General features: G+C 39.6%; 2 protein-coding genes across 2 annotated transcripts in view; both read left to right on the top strand.

Moving 5' to 3' along the window:
- The window catches only part of LOC145453240 (uncharacterized), a 185,708-nt gene that overhangs the window by 113,008 nt on the left and 53,957 nt on the right, over nucleotides 1-18,743 (top strand). The gene's annotated exons all lie outside the window — the stretch shown is intronic.
- On the top strand, nucleotides 3,555-10,923 carry LOC145453371 (uncharacterized). The gene is made up of 3 exons (XM_080331336.1): nucleotides 3,555-3,960; nucleotides 5,651-5,758; nucleotides 10,651-10,923. The coding sequence occupies exons 1-3, from the start codon at nucleotides 3,676-3,678 to the stop codon at nucleotides 10,789-10,791; spliced, it is 534 nt and encodes a 177-aa protein (XP_080187462.1). The 5' UTR covers nucleotides 3,555-3,675; the 3' UTR covers nucleotides 10,792-10,923.

Here is an 18,743-nt window from a genome sequence, read left to right as displayed (position 1 = left end):
TACTGAAGGGTAGCTGGAATTAAATGTATTAGTAAGAATGAAAGATTTATAGATTCAATTGAGTCTATATCGTCAAACAATATGTTGTCGACATGCCATCAACTTACCTTGCTCATTCCAGTCCCAGTTGACAGGATATAAATCCCTTGTGCTGTTGAAAGTTCACGACCGTAGCACCGATGCAATTGCTATGACCATCGACCATGAACCGATGACTTTTCGTCAGCTCTTCATCTTAGCCGCACCTTTGCACTATCTGCCGGTGTGTATTCAGAGGAACTAGATATGCCACATCAGGCATCTTGTGTATCTTTATACAGCATTTAACCGCTAGTGTGTACCAGAGATGTATCACTACTGCGGGTGCAGGCCCATCTATTTGGAACTGCTTTTACGGGGAATGCAGAGGCTCGTCATTTGCGTCATTTTGTCAGGAATTTAAGTAGGTGTTGCATCTAGCATTTGCTTTTGTACAGTTACTTAGTACATCGAGTTTACTACTCTCCTTTGCTGCTGTTTTGCAATCTACCGCTCTGTGTTTGCGTTTAATTATTCATTTATTCTTCTCTTATATTGAACGAAGGATGAAGCCTCACGACGTCAATTGTTTTTATTTTTGCCACGTATGTTTCTTTCGTGTATTTTCTTTGTTGTTTGGTGAAGCCGTTATTCACTGAAAGTTATATATGATATAGACAGGAGAGGGTAGGGCACAATTAGGGTTGCATTTGAAACAAGTGGTTGTTTAAAACGCTGCGTTTAAAACATGTTTTAAACCAGGGGTCGCCGGCCACTTTCTAAAATGCGTATAGGCCACGGGCAGGCAACGCAGTTGAACAAAAAGTTTTCATAATTCTACGTCAGTACAACGCTGTGCTCTCTAACATGGGTGGCAGGCATAGTTAGGCCAACCCCACAAGAAATAATATTGGATCGGAGAGATATAAAACCTCAAAAATATGATGATGATCAATTTCGTTCTATTTTGAACTATGAGCTGCACACGATATCGGACAACATGGCCAATATCAGTGTATAGTAGTAATGAACTAACTGGAGGCCAAATAACCACGTTAAACTGTTTTTGTGTTCAGATTACAAAAGACACTACTACATTAAAATCGAAAATCAAAACGCATTGTACCGTGCGTGGCGCGAAAAAAATTTCAAGAATAATTCAAACCTCTCATTAATCAGGGAGTCAATTCGTAAATCCAATTTGCATATTGACGGCCGATAACACATTGTAATTGAATTAAATAACGGCGGCCTCATAAGTTTCCTTCTACTGTCGCAGACTGGCCACCTCCTCGTAAAGTTTGGTCTTTTGGGAAGCCCGAAGTCATTTTTCAAGCATCTCGGTATTGGCAGTGAGTGGCGATTGCACGTCAAGGCAATATGCCCTTTCATCTATCAGCACATTCTTCCTCCATGGAATTATAGTACCATCGCCCAAGCCGTATCAGCATGTGAGGAATAGTGATATTGGGTAAAGAAGAATAGCGTACTTTGAAGAACAACAACAATATGTTTTAACTGAAATCAATTTCAGAATTTCAAAATGCTTTACCGAGCGTTCTTCCGAAATTTAAAATCAGGTCTCGGGCCGCAAACTATGACCTCACAGGCCGCGTGTTAGTGAATCCTGTTTTAAACAGAGTTTTCAACAAAGATATTGAAAAATGTGCTTTAAAGCTGTATAATTATGCCATATTTGTGTACATACCCTTCCAAATACATGTTGTATAAGCCTACCGACGATTACCACCTGATACAGCCGACGTATACGATTTGAGATGGTTGGAACCCTCGAAAAATGTTGGTTCAACAGTTCTAGTACGTAGATTTATATAGATCATTGGTACGTAATGAATGTTCTGATTACGATGACCGGCGACCGTAAAAATGCGGTAAGACGATGTAGTTAAGGTTAAAGATATTTTTGGTTCGTATATGACCAGGGTTCGAAGCCTATTTCGCCAAACGAGCTATATTTACCCTATATTTTTATCGTGAATATCAATCCAATATGACGTCACAATTAAATATGTGAGACGTCATGGCTTAACAAAAAGAACATGTTTTAAACCAGGGCCTTGTTTTAACCATGCTTGTTCGAAATTGATTTTTTTTTTAACACATCCCTGGGCCCAATGATACATCGTGAATATTTTGAAAACTCGCGGGAAGAATATACATCTCTTCGATGAATTGGTAGTTTCATATCAGCCGTAATCCTGATGTGGTTTGAATTCACCAGCGTCGCCGCCTTTGTGATAAAGTGACAAGTTGCTAAATTTTACTAACCTGCGTAAATTTACATCGCTACGCTTCGATCGTGTTTTAAGTGAGTATATCTCGTTTGTTTTGCTTGAAATAAGTACACATCTTAGTCAGAGCATTTATTAGTCGTCGTGTATGCTATTTTAGGAGCAGGAATGCGATTTTAAACTTCTCCGGGGTTTTTGCACCGAAGAAGTGACTGCGGGGCACATTAGTCCATTGATATCGCAGAAGGAATATCCTCAACAATACTCCCTTAAAATATATCTCTTGCAGTATCACGCAATAAATGGAGTACATTAAAGTTATTTTGCCACCCCTTATAATCAATGTAGATCAACTAGCCGGCAGCGATCTTCGTGCAAGTTTCATTACAACTGCAAATTCCGGGATGTAAACTTAAACTGGTCTGGGACACCTGCTGATCCATCATTTTCTTCAACAGTTCTCAGATTCCTGCTAACTTATGCGGTGCTAAATTTTTTAATTTTGTCCCCTTTCTCTCCACTGCTTCTATAATTATACGCCGTCTATGGTTTTGTATCCATGGTTTTGCTTAAGCTCATTGATATTTCTGCATTCGTGATATTTAATGCCTAAAATGAGATTTTCAGCCCATTGTTTCCATATGCACATTCAACTACAAACCACAGTTGACTTGATGACCATGCTTCTTGAATATGGTTACATCGCTGTGATTGTCTGTTTCACGTATTAGTGCCAAATTGCATATAACGAATAAGGAACCTGTCAGGCCAGACCCTACGCAATATACGCACACATCACAGAGATCAGTATAAGTACGGCATTTGGAAATTGCACTCATATCTACGCCTATGTATGGACTTGAAAGTCCTCCGAAATCTGCAGTTCTGAGGTACCAACGTTATTGGTTTTGTGCCTAACGTCGGTATATCTCCATGTATGTCCGTGATTGTGTTCAATGTTTATCTAGACCAGTGGTTCCCAACCTTGTTCGACTCGTGGTCCCCTTTTCAAGCTCGACATATACTTATCACCGCCAATAATTTTGGACCCGAGACACACGTCCTCGATCTCTGCATCGTCGGTCTATGCACATCTGAGGACAGTTTGTGCCGAGTTGACCCTTTTTAGTCAACTTGCACGGCAGTTTCCAAAGAAGACGTTTTCACGCAACAGCCGAATAATTATAATATCCATTATTACTGCAATATCACGATCCTGGATAATGCGATTACATTCATATATGTGAATATCTGTAGGTTGTAGCCTTATTATAAGCTTACATCATTTGTCGTTGCGGTGTTACGGACTTCCCATAAGTCTATTTGACCGGTGTTTTAGATGTAAACTGTTGCATTTTCCAGTGGTCATATATAGGCTGAATGAAATCTCGTAGCATCGTTAAGAATGGATTCAATTGAAACCGAAGGGAATGGCCAAGGCATAATGCTTACGCAACAGCAACCTGGATTTACACCATCTGATATGCCTCCGTCAGAATACCAGCCTCCAGTAGATCCTAACCAATATCCCGTGCAACATGAGCCAGGTTATATATCTGCCACAGCTCCTCCACCAGAATACCATGACGCGGTACATCTCAATCCACCTGCACATGTACAACAAATTTCTGGATATCATCCTTGCGTTATGGTCGACCAACCGATGATTCAACATCACCCACAACGCATGGTTAGGATAATAGTATTACTGAACTCCGCCTATCAGTAGAGAGAGAGATATGGGATTCCTTTTCGCCTGCACCATCGAAATGCTTTGACGACGGAGATGCGATACGGCCTTTATAGTAAGGTCATCGCAGTCTGCACCCCCATTTTTTCTCCTCCATGCTATCCGTGATTGCTGAGCGCCTATAGCAGGATAGCTGCGGATACCAGTTTTCGAGTCTTTGGTCTGACCCGGCCGGGGATCGAACCCACGACCTACCGATCGAGAAGCCGGACGCGCAACCATTACACTATCTCGCTCGGTAGTATAATTGTGAAAGGTACCTTTCGGATTCCACATTGGTCCTTAATGCGACGGGACAGCAGAAGATATACAGTTATACACATATCGTCTATTTTGAAACACCATATTCATGTAGACTGGTAGGCCTGTATCCTTCAGCTCTTTAAAAGGAGTCTTCATGTCGCGCATTCTGATAGCACAGCATTCTGATAAGCCAACTCTATATTACATCACATCAGGTCGCGAAAACACTAGGCACAACATAACCTACACTACAGGGGACTAAGTCGCAGCGCTGGGATGACTCGAGTCATGACTTGACTCGGTCAGACTCGATTCACCTTTTTCGTATGACTTGACTTGACTCGAGTCACTTTGCTTAAATGACTTGACTTGACTTGACTCGGCCTATCAGAAATGTGGTTTGACTCGTGACTCGGAGCAAAATTCACGAGTCCACTTCAAGTCACCAAGTAATCAGTGTCGATAAAAATCACTGTATCTTGCAGATGTTCGAATTGTTCGCGAAACGCGGGTGTAACTCGTGAGAGCGACCAATCATTCAATGGTCGCGCGTTTTACTGAGCCTCCGCTGTTCTCTCACAAACAAATTGACCGAAAACGAAGTGATCTAAGTTAACAGCTTACGTTATTGCAAACTAGTATAGTAAAGTAATTTAATAGCAAAATGTATATTTCTGTTCTTTGTTCTTACCTTCACCAAACCGCTTGTTTTATTGAAATTGAATTCGAATATAGTTTATAGTCCTCAAACAGTGACGCAGGCTCGAATTGTATCATATAAATTTGTAAATGGTAACTGTAGGCTATTGCATCTCATCAATTCGTTTCTCTATTCTCCATTTTGGCTGGGAACTAGAAACTGAGGCTATGCAATTACTTACATAGTGTAGCAGTTCTACGTATATGTGAGCAATACAGCGCCTTCTTGCGTGTATATTTACCTCTATATTCGTTCATCGGTTCAAAATCTATGACCAGTCAATCTGTATTTCAGACAGCTAGCAAAATCCAATGACGTAATCATATACCTCATACTTCGAAAAGGCAACTTGACTTGAATTGTGACTTGACTCGTGACTTGACTTGACTTGACTCGACTTGACTCGAGTCACCTTCAAATATCGAGTGATTTGACTCGACTCGAGTCACCTTCGAAAATCGATTGACTTGACCTGAGTCGAGTCAAAATGTGCAATGACTCGAAATGACTCGTGACTCGAAGGTAATGACTTGATCCCAACACTGCTAAGTCGTGACTATGGACCAAGTCGTAGTAGAATCGTTCTTGCTGAAATTACTAGGGTCAATAATATACATTTACAGTCGACATTGTTTCGAATGCTCACAGTCATAATATTAATGATTTAGCATCTGTATATCATTTCAGATAGTTGAACGACGAGAACGAGTACCGGATTACATGTGCTTATCTATCTTCACGACGCTATGCTGTTGCCTTTGCCTAGGAATTGGAGCGATTGTTGATTCTAGTCAGGTAGATAGTCATTTCTATTCTGCATGGCGTAACCGAAACTCAAAAGTGATTAGCTATTATATGGGGATGGTAATTTTACCTATCCATATGTTAGGGTTACCATACCTCCTCCTTTAAGAGGATTTATCCTATTTTTGACTTTTTCGAAAGTGTCCTCGGAGGACGCCCAAATGTCCTCTTCTTTGAGATTTTGTTCTCTTTTTTGAGAATTTAGGGTAAACATAGGACAAAATTCGACTAAGATACAGTAAATCAGCACTGAAGTAACGCTCCGGCAGGTATTTCGGGAGCTGAGCCTGAAAGTAGACATTTTTTTAGTCAACCAACGGATTAAGTGAAAGAATAACTGTATTTCGAGAGTTGGGCCGGAAATATGACTTTTTTTAGTCAACCGACCACGATGTGGAAAAAAATTGCCATTCTTCCAAGATTTTCCTCCGGTTTTGCCAGTCAAAAAATTTTGAAAAAGTGTCCTCTTTTCATATTTCCAAAATATGGTAAACGGCCTACATATGTGCAATTAAATAGGATATTCATTTTAATATTACTATACTATTCAATCGTGTATTGAAGTTCTAAACCTCCAAGATGCTCTATACATATGTGTGAGCAATTTTGCAATCCATTATATGGCAGGGTGTGCTGATGTGTGCTAATACCGCCACAAACGCATAGCGGACCCCCTGCCAATTTAGAAACGTTTTTACAGCGTAAACGCTTTGTCCAACCCCAGACGTATCACAGATGACAATTATATTATCACAACAATACGCAGAAATCCACAGTAATAGCGTGGACAATGTAAGTGGTTTAATTCCGCCTAAGACACCATATTCAGGTAAACATAAAACAATGTCAAATTGGTTCAATTGGGTGGCATATACCTATTTAAATGTTAATATTTGCCGAAGCAGCATCGCATGGTCAGTGGTCGCTTGTATGTTAACTGTTCGTTTTTAATCGCAGATTTGACAACATGTTCGCCGTGGTTCATCAATTTATATGTATTTCCAAATAGAGAATACATAAATATTTCATGAGCAGTATAATATGCAAAGTCGTGACGTGACGTCTTATTGAGTAGTTTATTTTGTCGCATGTCACAGAAACGCCGTACCTCATCACGGCTAAAACAAGGCGAGCATAAAGATATGCCAACTTATATCGACGTGACTCATTTGGCGGTTAACACTGTTCATTAGCACTGTTCGAAATTTTTTTTCTGTGTTCCGGGGATCCACCGATTAAATTGTTGGTACACCGAATTTGGACCAATTAAAATGAGAGCGTATTGAAATTTTTGACTTCAATAAAATAAAATTCTCTCAAATTTAACCCCATGAATTGGTTAAGTCGTCTAAAACAGTGCTTCATAACGTTTTTCCGTTCGCGACCCGCTTTTCATCCAAATTTCGTTGCGCCACGCACCAGAATCCTCTTTCGGGACAATCGTTCAACTACTGCTCGTGTGGTCCAGTTTTCATGTTGTCAGTATGTTATAGTTATCTCATTATCTGATCGCGGCTAGCGTGAACATGTTCCGGAATTCGTGATTGAATTCGGTCGATGACATTGGCAATTGCATATATTACTATCATTTTTGTCCTCTCTCAGCCCAAGCGATCCTATTCACTGGTAGAAATGAGGAAGGAGGTGGTGTCTATGAAAATTCCGGGCTCATAATTAATTATTTATAACTAGGGCGATTTTTTTTGACCTAAAAAACGGAAGATTTTGACCTAAAAAATCTAAATTTTGACTTTTTTTGACCTAAAAAAACTGAAATTTGACCAAATTTTGACCTCACGTATGCAAATTAGGTGTTTTCGCACATAATGGGAAAATTGTACTACTTATCTTCATTTCTGGTTGGAACTGTCTGTCCTTACAAAGTAGATTGGCCTGAAGGAACGTTTTTGGCTCAAAAACTGACAAATTTTTACATGAAAAAACTAGTATTTTAACGAAATCTGGCCCTATGAAGAATTGCAGTAGTTACATTACGTATTATGGAGGAATAGTTAAAATTTGTTGTAGTACAACGAAAGATACTTTCCTACATTCTCGGGTAGAAAGTGTTTGTTTGTTTTGTGGTATTCATGGTGTTTGTCAACTACTATGGTAATTTACACCAGGCCCATATTCTTCATTATTTTCCGTAACTGCCAACATATAGCACGGCCCACCTCTAGGCTTTTTTGTAAGACACCGCTTACGCGGATGAGGTGGCGAGGAGGAGCCTAGGTAAACCTCCAACACTTAGCTATCGGAATTATGAAGTCGACCTCGGTCGGAATCTAACCCACACCCATTGGTGTTGCAGCCCCGGATTATACCACTGCGCTATCTCGGGTAGAAAGTGTCTGTTCTTACTAAGTAGCTTGTCAAGAATGGAGAAAGAACGTTCAGCAGCACCAGTTGTTAGCTGACAACACTGAAGTTGTGTGCACACTGACAATGTTGTCTATATCACAATTTTTTAGCTTGCGCTTCTTGATGTAAGAACCATGCAATGCCCAAGCAGTCTTGCTTCAGTTAGGATATTGCGGTACGTTGACCATAAAACCATGTCACTATTTGTTTCATTTGACCGTTTATGATTCACAATGAGCAGACGATGGGCCGTTTACAACGGTAGGCCTATACAGTAGGCTACAGGCTGTAAATTATCAAATGATAAGTTCACAGACAGCGCAAAATCTACGATACAAACTAAATGTAGACGTCAAAAAATGTTTGATTTTGTCAACAATTTTGACAAATTTTGACCTAACGCTACAATTTTGACCTAATTTTGACTTTTTTTGACATGTCAAAAAAAAATCGCCCTATTTATAACTAAATCCTCGAGCGGGTCCGTTGTTAGTAATTACTTATCGCAAATTTCATATGGCTGACGCTGAAATGCCCATTTCAATAAATTATGCGTATTTTCATTAGGGGAGGTGTACCCATATTAAAATCAAGACATCTAACGACCTTAAATCGCGGCAGGCGCGAAGTAAATTTATAGAAAGTTGGATAACTCTCCAAATAAGTACTCCAGGATATATGTTGATTCATGAGATCATTTGACAACCCCCTTCGGTTTTGGGTGCGGCATGTAACATATCTCGGCTCCTTCTCGCATTCCGAGCTGCGTAAGCTGTGTCTCAAATAAGCTTGGAAGTGGGCCGTGCTCCCACTGCTCCCAGTCGACACTTGCGGAATCATAATAAAGAATATCGATCAGGTGTAAATGGCCATTGTAGTCAAAAATCATCATGAATACCACAAGCAACAAAAACACGAGAAAGCGGGTATCTGAGTGGCTTGCGTCTCTTCAACTGTTTGCTGATTATAATGACATTTCAGGCTGAAGTGCTGCATTTCCCTGTCAACATTCGCAATGAGCTACGAGGAAATAATAAAATCCAAGTCTAGGGCATACACAAAACCTCACTGTCCGATTTCACTTTTCAATCAAAATGACTGTCACGAAAACCTGGCTCACGAATTATTGTGTGCACATGGACGTGGCTTATAACGCGTCATAACAATTTTTGCTTATTTCAAAACGGTAGAAGTGGAGTTATTGCAGTTGTAAGTTTAGAATTTGTAAAACGAGCGATTGAGCATTTATGGTGGGGAATCCCAATAAATCAAATCACTTCGCTTCTACTAGTTGAAATTGCGTCAAATTTGTCTTGCATCGTTTTTGCATACAACCTAAAAATTTAATTGGGTTGACAGTGGACTTTGAATTTTTTTTAATGTTCCGTAACAAATTCAAAAATTTCACCTGGTTCTGCGGCAGCTTCTATACTGTTTAGAATTGATCCAAACTTAGTGTGCAGCGTTTTTAGTCAAGCTAACAATTCGATCAATGAATCCCCGGATTCCGAAAAAGGTTATTTTTAAACAAACCTACTGTAAACCTACAATAAAAACCCCAAAAAGGCTGCTATTGATTATTATTATTCCGTATTCGCAGACTTGTAACACGGCCCACTTCTAGGCTTACGCAGATCAGATGGCAAGCAGGGTCCAAGATAAGCCTCCAATACTTATGTAGCATATTTGCAGTCGATCTCGGTCGAACTCGAACCATCAACCCGCTCGTGCTGCAGCTCAGGATAATAACACTACGTTATCTCGTCACTACCCAAAAGTGTTCAAAATGTTTGAACCCGACGCGCGATTAAAATTGAGTTTGACATTCCTGTCATAGTGGGCGTGGTAATGCGAATTATGAGCTACATATACATACAGTATACATAATCATGAAATTACGGAATTTTTATCTCCATCTAAAACACATTTTAACTGTGAGCCAATCTTCCATGTTTATCGGTTGATGTGCATTGATGGAAATGTTTAAGTTGGGATTACGGTTCCGTGATATAATTTACAACTCGGGGAGGAAGTGGAAGTGTGTACATTTAATATTTAGGGAGTTAGAGGGGTTATGTTGAAAATGCATGTTGCTTATAAAGTTAACCGAATGCACAACAAAAGGTTATCAAATAGTCACACAGATTATTGCGACTAAATATAAGTTTGGTTAAAGAAACAATTTCGATTTTAACGATGATGGAAAATGATTGTAGTAGCATATTCATAGATTCCATTACACTTTTACCACCACCACCAAGGTAGTAATAGCGAGCCCAATACTACAAAAATAGGTACCTAGGGCGAAGGCTTTTTGGACCAAACAGTAAATAATTAATCCATCCGTCTGTTCTCTGTGAATTTCAAATAAACACAACGGAAGGCGATTTCTGTGCTATCGGTCATCGCCGTGCAAGTTTTCAAGTAGCAACTAGTGCGGGTTCGACTAAGATGCCGATTCCTCGACGTCGATTCATCTTGCACTTTCCATATCACTGCATCGAATTTTTGCCTTGTAGGCAAATACTATCAAGCATTCCAACCCTTGGGAGGCAAGACGGAGAGCGAAGAGAGCGCTTATCATGAATGTGATTGCAATCGTCCTCGGCGTGTCCATCGGCACACTCGTAGGAATTCTACACTTTGCAAGAGTGCTATAGTGCGTTGCGATTGAATTGAGAGTTTCGACCTATTTGATCGACTTTTTGATCTAGCGTCACGATTCAGAATTCATGGTAAACGAGCTTGTTTAGTATATTTATGCTGACAAGGATTGGTTTATTACATGAAATCTGGAAATTGGCGTTAAACGCCCCTTTGTTTAAAATTGGAACTGTTGAATCTCGTTAATTACTATTACTACCCTGAAACCGTCCACCTCTTTATAATCAGTTAGCCAACATATGATTTCATCGAAAATTCCTTATCGATAAATATTCTCAATTGATAGAGGATTTTTGTATTACCCATTTACTGGTTAATAATTCGTTATATCGTGGAATTTGTGTTATCGTGCAACCGCAATTCGTGACTTGAGTCTATCATACTAATCTGATATTTGATTCGTGTGTTCTGTATAACCGTCGAGTTAATCCCCAAGTTATATTTTCATCCGAACAAGATACACAACGCTCAGTGCGATAAGACACAATGTGATGTATTAAACAGATGCCGAACGGTGCGCAGTTGCGGTCTTTTGGACTGACATCCACCTTGGCCTAGAGTGCCCGATGTCACAGTTCTTTTCGACGTTTATCTTTAGTAGTCGCGGCCTTTTCTAGTTTTTTCCATTGCGTGTGACTGCTTTCTTTCGTCGGGTCTTTTTCTGGGCTTTTTGTCGCCTTAAAAACGGCGACGGCGGGGAGGAGGAGCCCAGATAAACCTCTGACGGGATTCGAAACGGGGACACGCGATCAGTAGGTGCTTATCGTAACTAGGGCTGGGCAAAATCGAGTACCTGAGTGATTCGATTCTGAATCACTCAATATGCTTCGAGTCGAGTCGAGTAATCGAGTATCACTCATTATGACGTCATAACAGAGTGTAATACCCAAAGTTCAAATATGTACCGTTTATGCGACCACAAATAATACAATGCCTGTTATCCATCTCATAAAAGATACTTTGGTATTTTCCCGACCACACCAATTTCAGAGCACTTGGTGACAATGTTGTGGGATAATCATGATTCCAAAAATGTGCTACGTCCAGTAACTTTCCTAACATTCCTAGCTTTGTACTATATGTTTCGTATGCTACGATGCCGGCAATCAAGGTTGCAGGTCTTCCACAGTATCGAAACTATAATTCTCCTTGATAAATTAACTTTCGGTGGCGAGAAGCGTATAATTTCAGTACTCGAAAAAATCGTATTTTACTACTCAACTCGAATCATTAAAATTAATACTCGATTCGGATTCGAGTACTCGAATCATTGTGCCCAGCCCTAATCGTAACCACTACGCTATATCTCCGCCTCACCACCGTGTTCTTGTGAAACCGCCTGTTATGTTTTGAGTCTTTCCACTTTATATCGTTATTTCGTCACTATTCCTGTCAATTGTTATTGACCGTGGCGGCGCAAAAGGCTGACAGTCGATAAGCGCCAAATCTTTTTGTTCAATAAACAACAACAACAACAACAACAACAACAACAACAACAACAGGGTATAAATCTGGGTGGGGAACGTAGCTGAGAGATCATGTACTATGTATGTCATATTTGCTGAATTTTTGTAGCAAAAAAATCTTCGCTCGATCTTTTGTGGATAATTTGTTCATATGCGAGGTCTATGAAAACGGCACTTTAGATATTAAGCGAAACACGCATAAAAGTGGTTAAGACATGGCTTGATCATGCAATTTGCCGACATTGTTATTACACAGATTGGTGAGATATCATGATATGATTCATCTAATATGGTTTCTCTGGGAAGCTCCAATTTGCACGGGTAATAGGGGAAATGTGGTACCGATGGATCAAAAATTGGAAAATGATCATTGGCCCCAAAATGTTCAGCCGAAAACAGCAGATCTTTTGCTGGCTCAGCACTTTGATACAAGCTCTACCTATCGCGCACATATACATGAATATACGTCTTTTCGAAAAATATTTATGGACGTTTAAAATTTGTTGCTCGAACGTGTCATCGGTCCCCACCCGGTGGGTCCAATGGCACACGACCCGGGGACCTATGACACATATACCCTAAAAAACTCAGATGTGACAACTTTTCTTGCTCAGTATTATAATCTAAGCTACAGCAAGCCAAAGAAGAATTTTCGGTCGCAACCGTCAAAAAATAGATTCAATATTAACTCAAATGTTGACATAAAATCACGTTTTGATTTGGGCTCGGACTTATAAATTTGGGGGTATATACATATTGCCCGAAAATCGACAGTGTGACTTCCAAATACCTCGTTATAGCAATAAAACATCATATGCAATTATTACATAAAGATTTTCTGTATGTAGTCATGTTTCATTTGTTTCATGATTAGTATGCTTAATTATATTGCTTGATTGGGCTATTGTATCATCGGTCCCCACCCTACTAATTTTGTACATGAATCGAAAAAAATTCCACTCAAGGAAAGTACTGAAAAAAATAATAGGTGCTATTATATAGCCTGATACAAGCCCTAGACGTCACAATAAAAATGATTGCTGGTTTGTTCGTGTTGAAGGTTACAAAGAAAAATGTATATGTCGATCTAAATTTAGTTTACACCCCCCAAAACAAAAAACATCTGTGAGAGACCCCATAGCTCGCGCACGTCGAATTTTTTTTGTATGTGAGGAAAGATGTTGCCAGCATGCAATTGTAGACAAGTTCACGGAGTGCAATCATGGAATTATCATAGAGAATTTTCAAAGTATTTTCGGTCCCAGTGATCCATCGGTACCACATCTCCCCCTTGGACAGGGTAGAGGGAAGAAAAGTGTAGGTTCGCAAGTGCCGCAACCATTTATAAAGCAGAATTTACAGAAATGAACAGAACTCTATTGCCAGTTTTGAAAGAATCACTGGTAATTACCGTAATCGCTTAACCCCGTGACAGACCGTTGGTTTGAATTAGTGATGGGGTGTGGGACGTATGGGACACAGCACAGACACAGGTATTTCGGGATCGACGATTTCCGCAGTGGCACCCATGAAGACATGAGATCGAACCCCGCAGTATAATGCGATCCACAGGAAGATATCTCTCCCCGCGAAGAAACGCGATGAAAGATGAATTGCATATGACATCAACACCACGAAATCAATCACGTTTCATGGAGCTACGTTGGTACAACTGTACCTTCTCTAGTGCATACATGCCGTAGAAAACGTAGAATACTAACATCATAAATATATTACCTTCGTTGTTTGAGGCTTGGGTCACGAGATACCAATAATACTCAGATTTTGGTTGCGGTCTAAAAGGTTTCTGAACCCCTATGGTTAACGAACATCGAACTACGTACGTGACTGTGCCTGCACTTGGAGTAGTCTATAATAATATGTTTCATTCAATTGCATATAGCTGCATTTTAGTGTATGACCTGCATATCTTGCATACGTGACAGCCAACGAAATTTTACCTAGGTAAAATGAGCGTGTTTGTACTCTCTATTTGTTGTGATAGCTCGTTCTGGAGACAGCCCGCTTACACCTATGGTGGGCTGCATAGGCATTTTGAGGTGGGCCTCAGAGCTATTTGGAAAATTGTACATTTTGTGAAAAGTCTGTATTCGCCATAATGTACGCACGAATTATGTGGGCTATGAGGATCGTAACTGCCGCATCGTAAACCTCTCCAATCGGGAGGGGGAGCTCAAAGAAAGCCAAAAAATGTTTCGTTCGTCGTTTTTTTTACAGTAGATTTAGCCAAATTTACAATTTACTTCGCGTGATTTCATGTCGTTTGATGTCTGGATTTTATTATGAATAGCAAGAAAAATGAGCATATTCTAGGGAAATAAGGCATAACGGCGCTGGTGATCACCACGTATTGAGCAAGACTAAAGCTAGCTGAGGTGGACCACAGAGTATTTTCAACCTGCAAAATGGGCCGCGGCCAAGAAAAGTTGAAAATACCCTGGCTTACACGGTATAGGGCCTTCTACGTATTCATTTCATCCGAATGGTTTTGTATACGACATCACGCATCCAGCAAGATCGTGGTGCTGGTATATCGCATAATGTATAATTCACTGCATGTTTCTTATACAATCATTTACAAAGTTTTGAATTCTGATTAGCCTTACGCTATTCCTAATTGTTGCGTGTTTCAATTCTGACACATATATGTTTATATATATATGTATATTCCAATCGCCCGCAATTTGCAACTCGTTGATATACATTAAATTCGGGGAATAGCGAATCACTTTTGACATAGCGTATCGCGCAATTGGTCTTCCTGATCGATGTTAAAATTAGTTCAAACACCGTGAAACACGGATTTCTCAACTATAAACTCATAATGCTCTAACGATGGTTCATTTCACTACATAACTCTGCTCTAAAACTGGTGTGGACATGAGCAAGAGACAGTAGACACGTATAACTATGATTGTGGCAGCATCGGTCTACTATTTGAACCATCAGACGTGCCAGTCCTGTTTTTTTTTCATCCAGATCTGTGTTTTTTAGCATCGCCTGGGTTTCAGGGTTTTTGTCTTTGAAATCTGTGTGTTTTTTTCAACATCATGTTCGTCGGGTCAGTTTACGCTCGAAAATTTAATATTAGATAAGAAAGATCATTTTATCAAAAAATGGACACACTTCAGTTCGTCATTGTAGATGGATTTCGCTGTTATTGTATCGACATGACTAAAACGAGAGGTCTCAGCGCGACCCGACGGAGCTTTATGGAATAATAACTGACAGGTCGAATAAAGTCATGTTTATAGAGCAACTCATTGGAAACGTTATCTTACAATTCAAACCGATTTATGACTTGAATGCTATAGTATCACTCCAATAAATTGATCGTGTATCGACAAATAACCAAGATAAATCACATGTAACTTTAGGGTATGCAAATGCACATCCTGAGTAGACAAGGTGATGATTTGACTATAGTATATCATATTATTATCTGATTCTATTTAGTTCCAACAGGGACACGCGGAAAGATAGAGAGAGAGAGACTTGGACATCCCCAACAAGCTAGTCAGAGGCTACGTTGGTTATCAGCACATTCGAACATACCCTGAATTTCATGATTTGGCAGTTATTTTTTCGACTATACATGGGTCTGAATGTATCATTACCCGAGGTAAAAGTGATTGTCCCGGGGTTATTCAATTGAAAGACATACTTTCAATCTGGTCAGATCACTGAAAATATACGAAAGTCACCCTCAGAAATAGGGAATGGATGACATTCTTACGAACTTTCTGAGTGCAATGATATTATTATTACACTACCGTATTAAGTAATTAAAGCAGCGGACCAATTTTTCCATAGCAAAGCGTCGGGAAAAAAATATTGTTGTGCAATTTTCAGTGTTAACCGAGCAAAATGTATAGTATGAACTGTTAAGCCATGACGCCACGAATATTCAATTGTGACGGCATAGTGAATTGACATTGACAATTGAAAATACAGGGTAAAAATAGCTCCTTTGACGAAATATATGTACTATTGCTCTTGAACTGACTATTTTGAAGATGTCGACCATCCCATATCGACATACGTCGGCTACATCGGGTGGTAATTGTCCGCAGGCTCATACAGCATGTTTTTTGTAAAGTATTTACACAATTATACGACATCATTTTACAACAACAAAGCAACAAAGTGTTTTAAAACACCGTTCGTTATAAATGCAACCCTATCTACCGCACATATATTAGGGTTGCCATACGTCCGGAATTTCCCGGACATGTCCGGAATTTCACTGTTCAAGCTAACGTCCGGGAGGAATTTCTAAAATATGCCAAATGTCCGGAATTTTGAAGACTTGCCGTAGGCTCATAATTTTTTCGTAAATCAACATAAAGACATTATTTTTGGGACTATTTATGCTGATGCATGATATTTTTCTTCACGGATTTAACTGCAACAAAAACTTGCCCTAATAATCAGTTCGTCAAATTTTGATCTGGGCCACGGAACATTTTCAAATTGGAGATGGAGTCGCGACCATGAAAGGTTGGAAACCACTAGGTCGGTTACCCAACATACAGCCACATACTCCTGAACCGGATCGTGACCACCTCTGGTCTACGACCAATGCTTTTCTAGTGTGACGTCAAAACTCATATTGAAATCCACTAGTTAGCGCTGAAGAGTGTCCGGAATTTGGGTCGCAGAAATATGGTAACCCTAACATATATACATGAATGTCCGCCTTTTGAAAAAATATTTATGAATGTTAAATATGTGTTTCTCGAGCGTGTATCGTCGGTCCCCACTCGATGGGTCCGAAGGAACACGACCTGGGGAGCTATGAGACATACCCTTAAAAACTTTCATGTGCCAACTTTTCTTGATGTGCAATACAATCGAAGTTACAGCAAGCCAAAAAAGAATGTTTGGTCGCAACCGTCGATAAAATATAACAAATAATACCTCCAATGTTGCCATGAAATCACGTTTCGATTTAAGCACAAACTTAAAATTTGAGGGTATATACACATTGCCCGTAAATCGATATTTTGACTCCTAAATAGCTTATTATAGCGATAAAACATCACAGTTCTTTTGTTAAATACAGCGACTCTGTATGTAGGCGTGTTTTTGTTGTTGCATGATTTTGTTATATTGTCATCGGCCTCAACTCCATAAATTTTGTAATTGAATTGAAAAAGACCAACCTATAGGTTGATATTGAATAAAATATATGTGACATTATATAGCCTGGTACAAGATCTACACACTTCACATTAAAAAGGTTGCAGGTTTGTTTATGTTGAAGGCTACAAAGAAAATGAATGCGTCGATTGAAATTAAGTTTACACCTTCCAAAACAGAAAACTTCTGCCGGAGACCCCATTACTCAATCTCATGCATGTCGAAGTTTTTTGCATGTGAGGAGAGATTCGACTGATCATCATCGACTGATCACATCGACTGATTTATGAAACGTTTTGCTGCTATTCAACGTCATTCTGTTATGATACTATTTCCTCCACGCAAAACAGGACGCAACTTCCATTATTAGCAGATAGAAACAACTACATTCAGAACTCTATCGCGTGGTGTCTTACTCAAATGATTAATATTGAAACTATTAAGATAAATTTGCCGTTATATAAATACCAGCTAAGCATATGTTCTGATATATCAGTTAAATGGCATTCGGTAATAAAACGTGTCATGGCCATTACAAGCATGATATCCCGGGGTTGCTGAGTAGGGATAGTAGTACGGTGAGAGGATATTTTACAAACTGACTTCGAATTCGGTAAAGATCAGCTATATTGCGAATATTATTATAATCGAGGTATTTATATCTGTTGGTTAGCTGTTTATACCGCAGGGACCATACCTATAGTTAGCCATGCGTGCCACCATTCCGGCGCCGGAAACCGTTAGTTTTCTTCTTACAATATTGTTATTTCAGTTGACTTACGCGTTTAATGCAATAACCTACTCCGTCAATTATGCCATTCCTCCTTCTTATCGTATACATACAGTAAAGCGAATTTATTAGAATCACTATCGAATTGACATGACCAGTTGGGAATATAAACTATATTGCCACCTACCGATGATATACTACTTTCTTGTTCTAAACATAACCAGCCACTTCCGCTATCTGATTGGGCTATCAATGTGTACAACATATTTACCTCGTGGTCGCTTGCAGTACCGAATATATCACAATCTGAGAGTGACGCAAAAAGCAGGGTAAACTTCATGCTAAATATTTTATGCGTTAAAAAGAATATTTTCGGTAACATTTGAATGATTTCGATTAAATAATTGGCGTTCTGTGTTTTCTGTAGTCCATTGTCGTGCCGCAACTAATGCACCTCATACCGCAACTGTAGTATCCCATCGATTTAATGATAGACTGGTGAATGCGAATGGGGATCGAATACACGAAACTGAGAATATGTGGGCCTTGTGAGGTTAACAACTGGAAAACCGCGATCTACTCCGGATCG

The sequence above is a fragment of the Botryllus schlosseri genome, chromosome 13 (genome assembly GCF_051294905.1).
Source record: "Botryllus schlosseri isolate E-star chromosome 13, Bs_hap1, whole genome shotgun sequence".
NCBI classification, from domain to species: domain Eukaryota; kingdom Metazoa; phylum Chordata; class Ascidiacea; order Stolidobranchia; family Styelidae; genus Botryllus; species Botryllus schlosseri.
This window is presented reverse-complemented; position numbering and strand designations above follow the sequence as displayed.

Excerpts from the sequence above, each read along its gene's own strand:
- LOC145453371 (XM_080331336.1), top strand. The coding sequence starts at position 3,676 with ATGGATTCAATTGAAACCGAAGGGAATGGCCAAGGCATAATGCTTACG. Across the intron at positions 3,961-5,650 it reads AACATCACCCACAACGCATG|ATAGTTGAACGACGAGAACG; the intron begins GTTAGGATAATA and ends ATATCATTTCAG. Across the intron at positions 5,759-10,650 it reads CGATTGTTGATTCTAGTCAG|GCAAATACTATCAAGCATTC; the intron begins GTAGATAGTCAT and ends TTTGCCTTGTAG.